Source organism: Antedon mediterranea, chromosome 6 (assembly GCF_964355755.1).
Source record: "Antedon mediterranea chromosome 6, ecAntMedi1.1, whole genome shotgun sequence".
NCBI classification, from domain to species: Eukaryota; Metazoa; Echinodermata; class Crinoidea; order Comatulida; family Antedonidae; genus Antedon; species Antedon mediterranea.
The window spans coordinates 16,070,157-16,088,047 of NC_092675.1; the positions used below are offsets into that span (position 1 = coordinate 16,070,157).

Below are 17,891 nucleotides of genomic sequence, written 5' to 3' on the forward strand. Positions count from 1 at the left end.
AATATAGATAATATATATTAAATAGTAAAAACAAATTATAGTTTATGTGATATATAAAAAATAAGATATTTTTCAGTAGGCCTAGTATGCATAATAATAAATACGCTATAAAGTAGTTCTTGCCCGAGCCTAGTAATAGTATGCTGCTGCCACCACACAGAAAATAAACATGGAGGGGAGTAGCAATCGCGATAAAGAGCATTTACTGTCTTTAAAAGGTATCCTTTGTAAACAACACATTTTAAAATAAGTTTTAGTTATAAAACTGTATCTTGCTGAAAAACATATACTAACTACGGATCAACTGCCGTTTTGGCTCCGGAGTTTTTTTTAGGGTTATTCCATTATTAAAGTGGGGGTGTGTGGTTATGAATATTGTGTGCAGGTACGTCAATAGAAATGACATTGAGAGCCCTCTTCTGTCAGTTGACTGGTTCCCGGTCTACCGCCTTGTAATTGACTTAATCATGATCGAATTCCAACAACTTAAGAATATACAAAATGTTTACATAATTATATAACAATGTAGATCTATCTAATAATGTTTTTATTTTTTTGCAGATAAAGGAGGATCATCAATAAAATAAAATGATAAAAATTCCAGGCATTTAATATACGGTTTAGCCTACTGATAAAATATAATGTACCAATGAAATAAACCTGGTGTTCTGAAACATATTTTAATAACTTTTGCCGGCCTAGCGCCTTTGTGTATCTAAATCTATCTAAATAATTAAGTTAGTACAGTATTAACAAATAAAGGGTTAGGGTTATGTATTGAATAAAATGATAGAAATGAGGCATTATCTAATAATGTTTTTATTGATTTTTTTTCCAGTTTTTTATAGTTTTAAAATTCAAGTACCGTTTTTATAGTTTTATGTATCCTGTAAATGCTAACCTAAAAACGTTATCTGAATGTTTCCTTTTACGTTATAGAAATGAATAACGGTTATTAGTGAACCTAAACATTAACCAAACACTAACGTTAGAAAACCACTATGTGTTTGCTGGACTGCCACAATGGAACAATAGACCTAGGCATGTTAAACAAAGAAATCACGTCAAAGCAGGGTGGAGACGGAATTTTAAGACAAAAGCGTTCTATACAAATGCAAATCATTCATGTATACTTTTTACAAATTTTGTTTAGTTTCTTTATTAAAAGATTTTGATATGTTGTTATATATAAATATTCTAATACATAGAATAGCAAAATTATCATAATACATAGGATAGCAAAAAATAAACCAAACATAACAACAACAAAATTAAATTGATAATGTATTTTTATTCAGAAATTCATTTCAATAATATAAATATTTTTTATTAAATTTCATCATTATTTACTTACAATTAATTAATTACTTAACTTACATTACAGTAACTGAATAAATGGTACATAAAATTACTAAATAATTGCACATAAAATGCAGGTTATAATAAAGACATAAGTATACATATAATGGTACAGGTTATAAATATTTAAATTACGCTTTTTAAATGTAATTATAATAATTAATGATGAGAACACTTACGGTTACGAGTAGACATGTACATCGGTACATTACAGTACGAGCAATCCTTGGCAGTTGGATAAAAACCCCTTCGTTGGAAAAAGTCCAGGTAGTCATCAAATCCATTAAACAAATGTGGTCCTATCTTCGGCAGCATGGTCCTTGGTTTAAATCGCAGTAAAATCAAATCGAATATTTTTTTATATATAGAACGCTTTTGTCTTAAAATTCCGTCTCCACCCTGCTTTGACGTGATTTCTTTGTTTAACATGCCTAGGTCTATTGTTCCATTGTGGCAGTCCAGCAAACACATAGTGGTTTTCTAACGTTAGTGTTTGGTTAATGTTTAGGTTCACTAATAACCGTTATTCATTTCTATAACGTAAAAGGAAACATTCAGATAACGTTTTTAGGTTAGCATTTACAGGATACATAAAACTATAAAAACGGTACTTGAATTTTAAAACTATAAAAAACTGGAAAAAAAATCAATAAAAACATTATTAGATAATGCCTCATTTCTATCATTTTATTCAATACATAACCCTAACCCTTTATTTGTTAATACTGTACTAACTTAATTATTTAGATAGATTTAGATACACAAAGGCGCTAGGCCGGCAAAAGTTATTAAAATATGTTTCAGAACACCAGGTTTATTTCATTGGTACATTATATTTTATCAGTAAACCGTATATTAAATGCCTGGAATTTTTATCATTTTATTTTATTGATGATCCTCCTTTATCTGCAAAAAAATAAAAACATTATTAGATAGATCTACATTGTTATATAATTATGTAAACATTTTGTATATTCTTAAGTTGTTGGAATTCGATCATGATTAAGTCAATTACAAGGCGGTAGACCGGGAACCAGTCAACTGACAGAAGAGGGCTCTCAATGTCATTTCTATTGACGTACCTGCACACAATATTCATAACCACACACCCCCACTTTAATAATGGAATAACCCTAAAAAAAACTCCGGAGCCAAAACGGCAGTTGATCCCTAACTACTTTTGCTAGAGGCCCGGAGGGGCTATACTAGTCAGGGCTAGCCTAGGCCCGGGTGGGGGGTGGGGGAAACAGACGATCGGTTAGGACGATACGGCCCGGGACTATTCGGCCCGCTTTTGGTGGGACGATTCGGCCCACTTATGGGCCGAAACATCCCACTTTGTGGGCCGAAACTGCATTAGCGCCGAAACCTCTCACTTAGTTTTAGACCAGATTTATAATAATTTTTTTGGGTATTTATCAAGTTTTTAAAGGTGTTTAACAATCCGTATTTTATTGATATTGACAATTTTGATATAATATATAGGCCTACCTAGGCCTAATATTAATAATAATAAATTACTAAAAAACGTAATTTTATATTCAACTTATTGCTTCCAAAACCTTGTTTATTTCGTGCATTCGCCAAGCGGCCAACAGAGGGCGTAACTTGTTTCATCATTCGTGTTACTAAAAAATTATCATTTTCAACAATGTTTTCAAAATGTTTGCTTTATTGCATCTTTATCCCTAGTAGTACTACCCCATAGTCTCTCTCTGAAAATACATTTTTGGGAAAAAAGCTTATTTTATGCTTATAAAAATGCATATCAAAGTCAATAAATTTAAGTGTGCCAAATCGTCTCAGCTCAGGGCCGAATCGTCCCCGGCCGAATCGTCCCGGGCCGAATAGTCCCGGGCCAAATCGTCTTGGGCCGAGTTGTCGTTTCAAAGAGTATTATTATGCTAATTTAATATTATATTAATATTTTATTACAGGTGACTGAGGAGAGGATGTTCTTTTACAAATTACCGTTATTGTAAAAATATGATTGTTTATAATTTAATAATAATTAAATGTTAACATTGTTTAAAATAAATGCAATCATTTTAATATAATGGACATCAATAGTCGGATAATTGTATGTGGTTGTAGGAGATGAGACGAATAAATCTTCCTGTACTGTGCGCCTGTTCTTCAGCACGTGATTTTGTTTACCGTGATACAATCCGGGGATTCCCCTAAAATAAAACGTAGCATGTTCGGAATAAACATTAAAGCAGTAAACTAACAGTAGCCTGCCAAAAGTATTTGAAACAGTTTGAATTTATAGTTTCAATTTCAATAAAACAAAAAAACATTTTTTAAACTATTTTCTAAAAGAACACATTAAAATTCATTGAAACCTTTTACTTTACTTAAAAAATGACACCGATCAAGGTTTAAAAAATGTCAATAGTATTATTAAAATTTCTATATTCAAAATTGACTAAAAAATTAAAAACGTATCCAGTGTGATCGATTTCATCTAACACCGGCAAGGCCACCAGCAAAGGCTCTCTGAGGCGCTAGCTACTAGACTAGGCCTAACACTCTAGCTAGATAGGCCTAGAGGCACGGCCTAGCCTATTAATAACAGGTCTAGGCCTACTAGCTACGGAAATTTGACAGGCAACTGGAACTCACCTAGGCTAATTATGTTTTTTCCAACGATTCCACGTCTTGTAGAGATGTTCCCATTAATTACTCAAAATCCTACAAACGATCTAAAGCTAATTTAAATGCCTTTTTGATCTAAATTAATACAAAAATGTACTTCCATCGCGAAACCAGTTATAACATTCAACAGCGGCGAAAGTACAAAATAGGTGGCGCTGTTGTATTTCAAAACCATAGTATAAAAAAAATATTTTCCAAACGCGAAAAGATTTTTTTTCGTACACAAAAAAATTACTATTAAATGATTGTTTAATAGTGCGTACTATTGCATGCCATGTGACCCACAAATATCCAATCAAATGGCAGTAATTTATTTAGGTGTTATATAAAGTGGGTTTATAGAATTGACATGTGCATTATTAATATTGTTAACTTTTAATTTGTAATAACCATAACTGTAGCTTCAATGCCAAACATCACTCATCACTTCCATTTCTAAATTAAACCTAATCAGTTTTTACATTAAAAATAACAATTATTGTTTTCTTTATTTTATTTTAGTGATGAGACTTACAAAACCATCATTTATTAGCCTAGCACCTGTGCTGTGTGAGGCTAATGACATAGCAGGTATGTACAATAAACTGAGGTAATGACAAATATTTATAAAAAATACTACTAACTATATAGAATAGAAGTGAGGATACGATATTGAAAGTACAGAAACATTAAACAGTCAAAATGAAAATATAAAGAGCAGGCATTTTTTAAATTTTTACATAGAAGATTAAAAATATATTAGTAGAAATGTAAATTACTATAATCCATAATTTAGATTACTAGACAAAGTAATCAAAAGCTAGCCAGCTAATTTATTAATAGTTTGTATCATTATATTTTCTGTGTGTTTTTGTTAATAGGTGGAGATAAGTTAACAGATGTAAAACCAACCTTAGCCAATGTTAAGGATATTCCATCTTTTGCAGTTAGTGAAATGTTAACTCTACCACAGAATTTTGGGTAAGTTATCTTTTTTAATTTTTTTTATAAATTACAGTATTACAATACTACATACAATCCTATCAATGAAGTTTATTGATTTTATAGCATTTTTATCAGATAATTGAGGAATACTTTACAGTTATTCAAATGGGCCTGGAAAGTCATGGAAATATGGTAGTGATATGACATCATCGTGTCCATATATCACATTGGTTTTGTCATATAAATTTGATAGTGTACACATAGCCTATTGAGAAAGTTATTGCGGATATTTGATGAGGTTTATATGCAATATAGAAATTAATTCAATTTTACTAATTTATTGTTTATAAAAACAGGAGTATCTACTTAGGAGAAACTTTTGCAAGTTATGTAAATGTGCACAATGACAGCCAGAGCAAAGTATCTGACATTCAAGTTAAAACTGACCTTCAAACAGCTTCTCAGAGATTGACTCTATCAACGACGACAACTCCTAACAATGCTGACTTAGATCCAGAGGGCTCTATTGATGATGTAGTCAACCATGAAGTGAAAGAGCTTGGCACTCACATGTAACAAGTTTAATAAAATCATATTATTTTATATCTTTCAAATATTTGTCTTACCCTTAAAGATGTATTGTCCCCCTTAAAAAATAATTCTTAAAAATGTTGTTGTTGAATATTCCATTTGAATGTAACATAATAGTTGTCCACTTTGAACAAAAATTGAATCGAAAAAAAATGTATTTACCAGAAAAAAAAATGTAATTCAAAGCAAAAAATGGTCAAATTGGCTGCCAACCAATGGATTTTTGGTTGAATTTAACCATTGATTTTGTCATTTTATAAGTGAAAACATGATTTTTTTCGTTTCTTTTTCTATGGAAGTGACTTTATTGAAACTACAAAAATAACATAATTATTCAAAGTCTGATTTAATTAATCTTCATTTTTCATGTTTTTGGGGGACAATACATTTTTAATGTCAGTTTAAAAGTTAAAAAGAAACATCCATTGGTGACGGTCTACGGTAGCTTTCGTCTCTCCTCAGTGCTGCACTTTCATGTTTAATGTCACATGCTGACATTTTATACAATTTATGATGAGGCCTATTTATGATGAGGCCTATTTATGATGAGGCCTATTTATGATGAGGCCTATTTATGATGAGGCCTATTTATGATGAGGCCTATTTATGATGAGGCCTATTTATGATGAGGCCTATTTATGATGAGGCCTATTTATGATGAGGCCTATTTATGATGAGGCCTATTTATGATGAGTCCTATTTATGATGAGGCCTATTTGTGATGAGGCCTATTTATGATGAGGCCTATTTAGGATGAGGCCTATTTTGTTATTAAAAGTATTATATTACAGTATGCATCGGCCATAGGTTACAATTCTGCATAGTTAGAATACAAAAAAAATCAACAATTATTGTCACAAAAACTGTCTTTATATTTCTAAAAAATTAAATACTTAAAGAAAAAGTTGAATGTCATGGTAATAGATTTATTTCTTATTTGTAGCTTAGTATGTGCAGTAAGCTATGCAGCACCTTCTGGAGAGAAAATGTATTTTAGAAAGTTTTTTAAATTCCAAGTAAGTAAACAATCAATTGTTGTGTTATAAGATAGATTTAAAGGGAATACAATGTTTGTTGGGCCACTGTTTAACATGGTTACAATATTTGCATTGACCACGTGGTAACATGACGAGACTCGAACCTGCAACCTCCCGCTGACAAGGCAAGCGTCATAACCATTAGACTCATGGTAAACTGATAAGTTGTATCACACAATATGTTCGTATTCAACAAGGTGTTTTGTTTAATAGATATTTGCATGCAATCTTTATTTGAATTTACATAAATATGCTTCTACTTTTTTGATATAGGTTTTGAAACCACTTGATGTTAAAACGAAGTTCTACAATGCAGAGGTAAATTATCTAACATTTTCTAATACACACAGTAATTTAATCTTTGTGTCTAGGTATTAATTCACTATTTATTCCATACACTATGTGTGCACATTATGCATAAACATTGTATGGCATAGTAACAAAGTATATCATGCTTCATTGCTTATATCGGGTGTCTAGGTTCAATTAAAATAATTATTCAGCAACAACCGTGTAAACTTCTACTCAAGTCTCACCAGAGACCAGACAAGCCCACACTGGGCTTACGAGAAGGTACAAGATTTGAAAATTTTCAATTATTATTACTAGGTTTATAAAATAAAATTGTATTACTTTATAATGTGCCCACTGAATAGGATTGGCTATAGTGTTTAAACATGTATTGCACTTTGTTTGTTTCAAGTGAATGTGTCCCCTGAATAGAGGTGTCCATTTAATAGGGATGTCCCCTGAATAGGAGTGTCTCTTTAATAAGGATGTCCCCTGAATAGAGGTGTCCATTTAGGATGTCCCCTGAATAGGAGTGTCTCTTTAATAAGGATGTCCCCTGAATAGAGGTGTCCATTTAGGATGTCCCCTGAATAGAGGTGTCCATTTAATAGGGATGTCCCCTGAATAGAGGTGTCCATTTAGGATGTCCCCTGAATAGGAGTGTCTCTTTAATAAGGATGTCCCCTGAATAGGAGTGTCTTTTTAATTGAGTGTGTCTCTTTAATATGGATGTCCCCTGAATAGAAGAACAGTATATTGTACATGAAACCTGTAATATACATATTTAAACGTTACATAGGAGGAAACCGTGAATAGGGGTCATCAATGACTGAAACAGTCTCTTAAAGTGACAGTATCAAGAGGCCAAAAGCATGTTTATTCTGAAGTGACATAGTGGATGGCAGTGAGCAGTGCTTTCCACATTGTATCACAAAATATCATGACAACAGCATCTTGCTAATTTTTAGAACAAAATGATCAAATAACAACTTTCGTACTTATAAATCGGGTAGTAGACACAATTTATAACATTTTTATAAACAGAGCAAGAACTTGATAGGTTTAAAATAATCGATATAAAAACAGACGTGTCACACCTCATCCTAGTACCAGGCCTCCTATAGTAGCATTGAATCGCACCTAAATTTGATTAGATAATTAATAAATAGCATAAATAATTAGTTGAATTACTAAAACAAATTGTAGTTCACATTTATAATTAGTAGTTATTCATATATTTTCCGAACTTATCAAGTCCATGTTTTGCGGTACATCTGAGATAGATATCCATGAAGGAGATTTTTCCCAAGTTTTTCCATTGTGCTCACCTATGTCTGAATTAAGCATAATTTATATAGATGCTCACTAATTTAAGTGAAATGTAATTTAATAACAATTTTTGTAGTAAAACTTTTTTAATCTGCTATGTGTATTTAATTGGAATTGAAGACTATGAGGGTCCCTGAATTTCATCTGGTATTATTTTGTCCAGCTGGAATGGTTACCCTTTATAAATAATGTTTAAATAAAACATTGATTAATTAATTCAGATTTAAGCAAAAGTAATAATTTAGTATTACAATATTTCTATTCTTTAAATAATGATCACTTCCTCTCTTTTAACGTGCTTCATTTAATCACAGGACTACAGACGCTTTCGTGGGAGAGTGTTTTATGCAGTATGAATCTTGACTTACTATTGGTGTATTTTTTGTAAATTCTGTTTAGCTGTCAAGTCAGATTTATTTTTAGTTTGCAAGTAAACTGTTGTTTTTATTCATTTTTTTGCCTGAAATATATGTAGTAGGTTTTTTTTATAGATAGTGGTGATTAAAAATGTTTTCTTAATTTCATTTTTTGCATCTCATTCTCGTATACCGTATTTATTCGAACAAGCCCCTCCATGAATAAATCCCCCTCCCCCTTCCACATAGAACACATTTCTATTTGTAGAAGAATTAATTGATTGACATGATATACAATTTACCAAACATTTTTCACTGTATTTTATCACTTCTTGATAATTAATTATGTCACATCTAGGGGGATTTATTTGATTATACATGGGACCATATTACACCCAAAAATAAATGCCTCCCCCGAATAAACGCCTTCCTTTAAATAAATTTACCCCTAAAAACCATACTAAACAATAAACGCCCGAAGCGTTTTATTGAATGGATGGTATGTATATTATATGTAAAGAATAATATTCTGATACTGACACACTTTTTTTGTAAGAAATTTATTTTCGTTTTAGTCTTGTATTAGTTGAATAGTAAATGTTCATGTGGTTTGTAATCTTAGCATTGTTTTGATAACAAAGACATTTCTGTTTAGTAAAATTCTTTTAACAATAACATTCATAACCATATATATTTAGGAAATTATATAATTGTGCTATACTGTAGTTTACTAACTATTTTAATACAAAATGTATAATTCTCATTATATTTAAGTAGGCCTCATTTTCTTGCAATTGCATGCATTCGTATATTTATTTTCAATTTTAAAAGATATTAACATCCGAAAGAAAGTGAATATTGAATTATTAAGTAAATGCTGTATTGAATTACTGTTTTAAAGACTATTATTTATAATATTTTATTCAAAATTAATTATTATGAGATTACCATATCCCTGTGTGCATAATACCGCTATCTCTTTCTCTTTCCTATATAAAAAAAAGTTAAATGAATGTTTTTATTCGCTTAATTTAACTAAATGATGTGTATTTCTTAACATGATATAATATACCTGTGCATATAGTATGATTTACTGTAGTACATTAATGTAAGTGCATACATCATACTGTAGTATCTACCTGTGCATATAGTATGATTTACTGTAGTACATTAATGTAAGTGCATACATCATACTGTAGTATCTACCTGTGCATATAGTATGATTTACTGTAGTACATTAATGTAAGTGCTTACATCATACTGTAGTATCTACCTGTGCATATAGTATGATTTACTGTAGTACATTAATGTAAGTGCATACATCATACTGTAGTATTTACCTGTGCATATAGTATGATTTACTGTAGTACATTAATGTAAGTGCATACATCATACTGTAGTATTTACCTGTGCATATAGTATGATTTACTGTAGTACATTAATGTAAGTGCATACATCATACTGTAGTATTTACCTGTGCATATAGTATGATTTACTGTAGTACATTAATGTAAGTGCATACATCATACTGTAGTATCTACCTGTGCATATAGTATGATTTACTGTAGTACATTAATGTAAGTGCATACATCATACTGTAGTATTTACCTGTGCATATAGTATGATTTACTGTAGTACATTAATGTAAGTGCATACATCATACTGTAGTATTTACCTGTGCATATAGTATGTACCTGTGCATATAATATGACAGTGGTTTGCATAGAGTATGAGATAGTGTGTACCTGTGCAAATATGGTATTCATAGAAAGCTTTTTTGTGTTGATTTTTTACATACATATTTACCATTAAAGTTAAAGTATATATAGACAACATCTCTCCCTTATTAATATTAATTAATAATTTAACATTGATTTTTCTTAATATGTTGTTGTGATGTGTCTGCATGTGTATATACTCACTGTATTTTCCTGACACAGGACTTTGTTGTAAGTTGTAGAAGATTGCTTTACATTTTTTTTTGGCAAGGCTATTTTTCCCATATATCATCATGTTTTTTTCTTTTTTTTTCCATTTTAGTTAATATTGATAGAGTTTTACTACTTGCATGGATATCACCACTTTGTCAGTCTAAAGATGTTAAATAATTCACTAGAGTCTGAACTGTAATGTAATCTCAGTTCAAAAAGTCCCTGCCATGTGTCAAGTTCAGACTCTAGTTAATTTTTTAACCTCTTTGCTTCAATTATTTATGATATTGTAGATATTTTTCTAACCACCTTTTCTAATCTCTCAAAATATATCATCTAACTTCATCTTTCACCTCTCAAAATATAAATTATCATCTAAGTTCATCTTTCCTTTTTTCTTGTATCATGTGTAGGGGTTGATGGGTATCTTGTACATTAATTGTTAACATGCTTATTTCATAAATGGTATATTCACCTTATTGAATATTAGTTTGTGTTATTCTGATGTACTGTAATTGTAATCTACATACATTTACTATACATTACCATAACTATCACAGTGATTATTATCAACTTTCTGCTTTATACTCCTTTTATTTTTGACAAAAATTGTAATAATTTTTAGGAATCTTTGTAAAATCTACGGATTAATAGGTTACAGTTTTTTAATCAGCTTAGGTTTGTTTTAGCTTGTAGAAGTAAGATTTTAGTACAAACAAGATTGCAAAATAATTGTGTGTAAAGGCTGCTGCTACACACTAGGTCCATAACAATCGACGATAAAAAGATAAGCATACATTTTTCTTACATAAAACAAAGGAAATTAAAACAGTTTTTCTTTCTAGAACTATCATATTGGACAATTCCATTTATGTTGACTTTGATAAAAATAATGTTTTTTAAAATCTAATCAAATGACCTTATGATCAATAAGAACAATAAAATCGTAGTATCGTCACAATATTATTGCTCTACTACAAACCATCTTTATTTAGGTACAATTGAATATGAAGTGTTCAGTGTTCGATTGAATACTTTTTCACTCTCTGTCAATATAGTTTTTTTTAATTCATTCAAAATATAAATGTTTTTATTGGACAAAGAAACAGTAAACCCTGCAGTTGTCCATTGAACTGTTCTTTTTTTTTCTTTTACAATTCATATATCAATAGATTTTTTTGCATGGGTGGAAACTCAATGTTTTTATGTGATGTTGTCACTTATCAAGATCAGGCTTAAAAGAAAAATACATTTTTTGATACTGTAGAGATATTCGGGGGGAAAAATAGTAGGCTGGCAGATAAAAGATTTATGAATATAGACAACCATAATCCAGCAAATCTTTTAATTTTATCCATCTCTTTGATATCGTTGTGAGGTGTTTTCCCAAATAAAACAGTACTGGATATGATCAACTAGCATTCCTTGATATTCTAGATTAATTTAAAACAAGAATGTATTATTATAGACAACCAACCCCACAAATCTTTCCATTTTATCTTTTTGTAGCATTTCAATAATTCATTAGGCCTACACATGTTTTCTACAGTATCTTAGAATGTTTGTTTCTTATAGCTTTCTGAATATTGAGTATTTATAAATGTACACATTGTAAATTTGTTTTTGCACCTCATGCTATTTTTTATTTTATCATTAGAAATTGTTATTTCCCTATGTTCATATGAAACATATTCAGTGCTATATGTTTGCCTATATTTTTATTATTATTTTTTTTTTTTTTTCGGGTGTCTAAAAAACTCAGATCTCAGATATATTTGAGTTTTCTAGATCTAGAAAACTTAGATATCTGATTTTTCAAAACTCAGATATCTGAATTTTCTAGATCTAGAAAACTCAGTTATCAATACCTTAATTTTCTTGTTCCAGAATAGAACTATAAAACTCAGATCATCAAATGATTTGTTGGTAGGTCATTTTGCTCATTCCATTATCAGAGGGTAGGTCAATTGAAATACTAGAGTATTACCGTATTAAAACTGATTACTGTGTACGTTCTTTACTAATATTGTAACATTTGGAAGTGGCCTATGGCTTAAATCATAAGAAAATACAGTGCACGTTACCGTTAAAATGTAGGCTAGTATGAGTTGGTTGGGGTACGAGTTGGTTGAGGTAAGAGTTAGCCAAGTTGGGAATAGGTACGAGTTATTTTGTGTATGATTTGACCACTTCTAGCCTAGTAGGGCCAGGCCTACTCTTCGCGATACATCGTGATAGCGCCCACACGTTGAGCCTTGAATTGAGTTTGCAGGCCTAAATTCTAAGCCTACATTTGAAAAGGTGTATACTGTATTTATGATTTAAGTCATAGGCCGCTACTACAAGTTACAATAATTATTATTATTAGTAAGAAAACGTATAATACTGTAATATTTTAAGCAAGCTTCCCTCGGATTAATAATGGAACGATCCATTTGATAATCTGAGTTTTCCATTTTGGAACGAGAAAACTCAGATCTTGATATATGAGTTTTCTAGATCTAGAAAAGTCAGATATCTGAGTTTTCTAGATCTAGAAAAGTCAGATATATTTGAGATCTGAGTTTTCTAGACACCTTTATTTTTCTTTATTAAATGTGACTTTACGATCTAGAAGTGCAATGTTGGTTGTATTAAATAAGTTTTATTTTACTTTATTAGTCAGATGAGGTGTACTTAGAAGCACAAATTCAGAATATTACCAACTCACCCATGTGTATGGAGAAAGTAAATCTAGAACCATCAGCCAAGTACAATGTCAGGGAACTAAACAGTGTTGAAAGAACTCAATCTAAGTAAGTAAAAACCCACCCTGGAAATGGGGAGAGAAATTGGGATGCTCTGGGACAGATATATTTGTTAGTTTAGAATAAACAACAATGCCGCATTCTTTTATTGATAATATTCATTCTTATATAACACTCATTGCACAATGCTTCTTAGCACTTTACATTATTACCCACATAAAATATGTATGGAAATATAATCGCTAGTAATGTGTCTTGATCTAACCAGGTACCCATTTATACCTGAGTGTAGATGAGCTACCGTAAGTAATGTGACTTGCCTAAGGATACGGTGAGAGTTATTAGAGGGATTAGAACTTATGATGTCACGATCAGTAATTGAACGTCCAACACACTATGCCTGCCACAAACTCTCTATTTTTGTTGTGTTTGATGTTTTTTTTTCATTTAGTGAAACCACATTTGGCAAACTGAGCTACTTAAATCCAATGGACGTCCGGCAGTATCTTTACTGCTTAACCGCTAAGCAACATCCAGGTTCTCAAAAGGTCATACTAAAAGGTGTCTCTAACATCGGCAAACTTGACATCGTGTGGAGAACCAACCTTGGGGAGAGAGGTCGTTTGCAAACCAGTCAACTTGAGAGAGTGGTAAGTTATGTTTGTCATTGACAAGATGCAGAGCTGATTAGTTTATAAGCAGGATTTATTATCCAATATTTTATCCATCTTTTAATTGGCGAGTTATTCGCTGTTGGATGTACATGAACAAAAATTACACATCAAATAGTTTATCCTTGAAATTGTAATTGGGAAGAATCTTGTTCAAAATAAAATGTCATTCTGTTGCTATGTAGTGGACTTTTTCCATGTAATCATACATTTCCATTTGGTATAAATTTATTCAATTCAACTTCAGAGAAAATATACCATAACATGAACCATTACTAAACAAAAAGCAAAAACCCCTCTATATACCCTACAGAGTCTTTAAACATACATTTCTAAAAATGAAAAAAATATTGTACCACGCCGAGAGTGTTAAAGAGTCGCTATCCAATCAAGTTTGAACAATACCATGAAAGCCCCAGTGGTCTAATGGTTAGGACATCTGCATATCAAGCAAAAAGTTCCGGGTTTGAGTCTCCGTTGGGGCGACTTTTTCTCATTCTCACAGATTTTCTCATCTTATCGTTTCAAATCAATTAATTAAATTTCAGTATATCACCAGACGGTTTAGAATTTATTCTGTGCCTGTGATGTTGATATATAATGTATATGTATACATTTGTGTTGTGATGTACATACGGTAATGTTTTTCTTGTAAGGCACCTGGCTATGGTGATGTACGACTTGCAATCAACGAGGTTCCAGATGGTGTACAAATTGAAAAACCATTTAATTTCAAGTGCCAGATTACAAGTTGTTGGTAAATATATATTTGTCTTCATCTGACATGCAAACCAGTACCAACTCTTTAAAAACATAGTATAATGGCATTGGTTTGGTTTTGGCTAAACAAATCCTGAAGGCTGTATTCACCAATCACATATTTCTCTTAACTTAAGAAAAAATGAAGTGTTTCATTGAAGTGGTATTCACAAAGGTTTTAAGGTTAAGTGAAATCCTTAACTTGGTCTATTTTTCCCTTTCACTTCCTCCTCCCTGTCCCCCAATCCTCTTACTCTTTTTTTTTAATATGCAAATTAGTTTTTAGAGAGGAAAGTGATTGGACCATAGGGGAATTAAATCCTCTGTGATTGGACAATTGAACTCATGAATATTTATGATTATTTTTACCCTTAAATTAGGTGTTTTCCTTAGGTAAGTGAATCCCTTAACACATTTGTGAATAACCCTTAAGTGGTTCCCTTTGTTACAGGAATTCTTAAATTTTAAGGGTAATTATTTCCCTTAGCCTAAGTGGGATAAAAATAGTTAAAAAGTGCTTAAGTGAAAAACTGAAGCAGTTTAGAAACTGGATTATAACAGTTTTGTATGATCAAAACCTTTTGGGTTTGTGTTTCAGTGACCGAACAATGGAACTAAGGTTAGTTTTGACCAATACCACAAAGGGTCTGCACTGGATTGGTGTATCCGGCAAGCAGTTAGGCAAGCTTGGACCAGGGGCTAGTATGGATATTGATCTAACACTGATGGCATCTGTTCCTGGGCTACTGGTAAGACTTCAAGAATTAATTGTGACGCACCATATTATATTAGTACTGTAGTTGCATTTCTGCATATGAAGAAGAGCTACTAGAAAGGGCTTTGAACAAAAAAGGTATATGGCGGGACATAATTGTCTGGTAGATGCTCCAGATAATAATTTCTTCACAATGTTACTATAATATGATGAAAATAAGATGACGATTTGAACAGCAGAATTTCTTATAGTAATAGTTCATTTTGAATTTCTGTTTAGTTATTTTCATATAAAAGTATATATATCTTCATTTACAGAGTATTTCTGGTCTAAGACTTACAGACCAGTACCTTAAGAGAACATACGAACATGATGACATTGCTCAAGTCTTTGTTTACACCAACTTAGAGGGTGCTTGAAAGTATGATCCAATGAGCACTCTGTGTGCACGACATTGCTCAAGTCTTTGTTTACACCAACTTAAGGGGTGCTTGAAAATATGATCCAGTGAACACTCTGTGTGCATGACATTGCTCAAGTCTGCTTTTACACCAACTTAGAGGGTGCTTGATCCAATGAACAAGCTGTGCAATATCAAATATAAGACTAACACTATCTTGAGTGATGGTAATGGTACATGACATTGTATAGACTCACCACACGACACTGGAATAATGGAACACTATATCAGTAGAAGCTCTTTGATGTAGTCTATAAACTTTGTGACAAAAAAAATGTGATGTGCCCATATATGTACATTATGTAATATCACTACCATATTTAAGAATATCACTACCATGTTTGGGCACAACTAGTTTGATAATGTAGACAGAGCTTTACTAAAAATCCTAATAAAAAATCTCCAAAGATCTAGGTGATGCCATAAAAATAATATGAATTCAAGTGTTTTCAATGAAGGTATTCACTGTGGATGAAGTGAATGTAGATAATGATTGTTATGTTCATTATAAAAACACAATCAGGAATCATCTGTTTACACTATTCAATCATGTTTACTAAATGATTTTTTCAAAACAAGGTAATCATTACAGTAATCATTAGGGCCAATTTACAGTAACTGTAAACAGAAAAGCTGTATCTATCCTGAACGGAAACCGCATGTTCTCTCCGCACTTTGTGTAAATGGTCATAAGGAATAACAGGTTCTATATTTTTGTTAATACCTTTACCGCATCTGTGTAAATTGACCTTTAAGGTATATATTGGACACATTCCTATATTTTATAAATATTAAGTGGTCACTAATGTATAGAACGAACAAGATTATTATGGTAAACCTTATTAATGTTGCATAATATATTATACAAATAATGAAGGTTTATGAGTGTAATGGTACAAATAATGGCATGAGGTGAATGATGAAAGGTTATATTTCAACGAGGCTAAAACACTTAGGCGTAGCCTAATACTAACAGGCCTTAGGCCTAGCTAGACCTACGCTGAAAGACAGCAAGACGAAATTTCAACAGGCAACTGGAAATCATCTGGGCTAATTATGTTTTTTCCAACGATTCCACGTCTTGTAGAGATGTTCCCATTAATCAAAATCCTAAAAGTAGTACATATATATAGAGTATCACGGTGACGTCACAACGATAGAGGGCGCTGCATGGAATGCGTTCAGCGCTACTATGTTGATAAACAGTAAAGATCTGTATTTCTATCAAATTATGTATCTTAGCTTGATTTTTTTTTAACTTAAACTGTAGTTGAAGAATAAATAGATGATTAAAAACAAATATTTAGTGATCTTTTGAAATTTAGTTTGTTTTTATTCAAAATTATTAAGTTTTAAAATGACTACTTCAATAAGCCTATTCCAAACCATTGGTGATCTTGGAGTCACTCGGGCAGGCTGAACGCATTTTTGGTTGCGCTAGCACAGTGATACTCTATATCTCTCCAAAAAAAGAACTACCGTCGCCAAACCAGTCGTAACAATAACATAGGTGGTGCTGTTGTATTTCAAACGCGAACAGATTTTTTTCTTCGTACACGAAAAAAAGTACTATTAAACTATCGTTTAATAGTGCATACTATTGCACGCCATGTGACCCAAAATCATCAAATCAAATTTATTTAGGTGTTATATAAATTAAAATAGGGTATGTTGAATAAATATTGTATACCTATATCAAATTGTATTATCATGAGTATTTTCTTTTTCATTATGACACACTAGTTTTTCTTAACATTATTGTATGAGTGGATGTGAGTTGCAATATTAACTAGAAGCACAATTATCCTCCGCCTAGGAATATGAAAATTTAATTACATGTTCCCATACAGCTATGAAACCATCCTTTAACATATTATAAAAATCGGGCAATAACTTTTTGACTCATCCTGCTAACAAATAGAAAAGAAAGAAACACACAAACATGTAACCGACCATGATAACCTGTCGCCATTCTGGCTAAGATAACAATGGGTTGGTGTACAGTAGAGTGTATTTAATACATATTGTAGTAAGTGGCTGAGCGGTTAAGACAGTGGAACCGT

The 17,891-nt window shown here is 31.6% G+C and overlaps 1 protein-coding gene across 2 annotated transcripts; it reads left to right on the forward strand.

Moving 5' to 3' along the window:
- Positions 1–155: 155 nt before the first annotated feature.
- LOC140052615 (trafficking protein particle complex subunit 13-like) lies at positions 156–17,529 on the forward strand. Of its 2 annotated transcripts, XM_072098260.1 has the most exons (12): positions 156–218; positions 4,519–4,587; positions 4,878–4,977; positions 5,298–5,513; positions 6,476–6,548; positions 6,843–6,887; positions 8,504–8,539; positions 13,138–13,271; positions 13,675–13,873; positions 14,551–14,651; positions 15,252–15,402; positions 15,686–17,529. In XM_072098260.1, exons 1-12 carry the CDS (start codon positions 170–172, stop codon positions 15,785–15,787), a joined length of 1,275 nt encoding a protein of 424 aa, XP_071954361.1. In that variant the 5' UTR covers positions 156–169; the 3' UTR covers positions 15,788–17,529. The 2 variants fall into 2 exon arrangements, with proteins under 2 accessions (XP_071954361.1, XP_071954362.1); XM_072098261.1 differs by lacking the exon at positions 8,504–8,539.
- The last annotated feature ends 362 nt before the right edge of the window (positions 17,530–17,891 follow it).

Excerpts from the sequence above, each read along its gene's own strand:
- LOC140052615 (XM_072098260.1), top strand. The coding sequence starts at position 170 with ATGGAGGGGAGTAGCAATCGCGATAAAGAGCATTTACTGTCTTTAAAA. Across the intron at positions 13,272-13,674 it reads GTTGAAAGAACTCAATCTAA|TGAAACCACATTTGGCAAAC; the intron begins GTAAGTAAAAAC and ends TTTTTCATTTAG. Across the intron at positions 13,874-14,550 it reads CCAGTCAACTTGAGAGAGTG|GCACCTGGCTATGGTGATGT; the intron begins GTAAGTTATGTT and ends TTTTCTTGTAAG.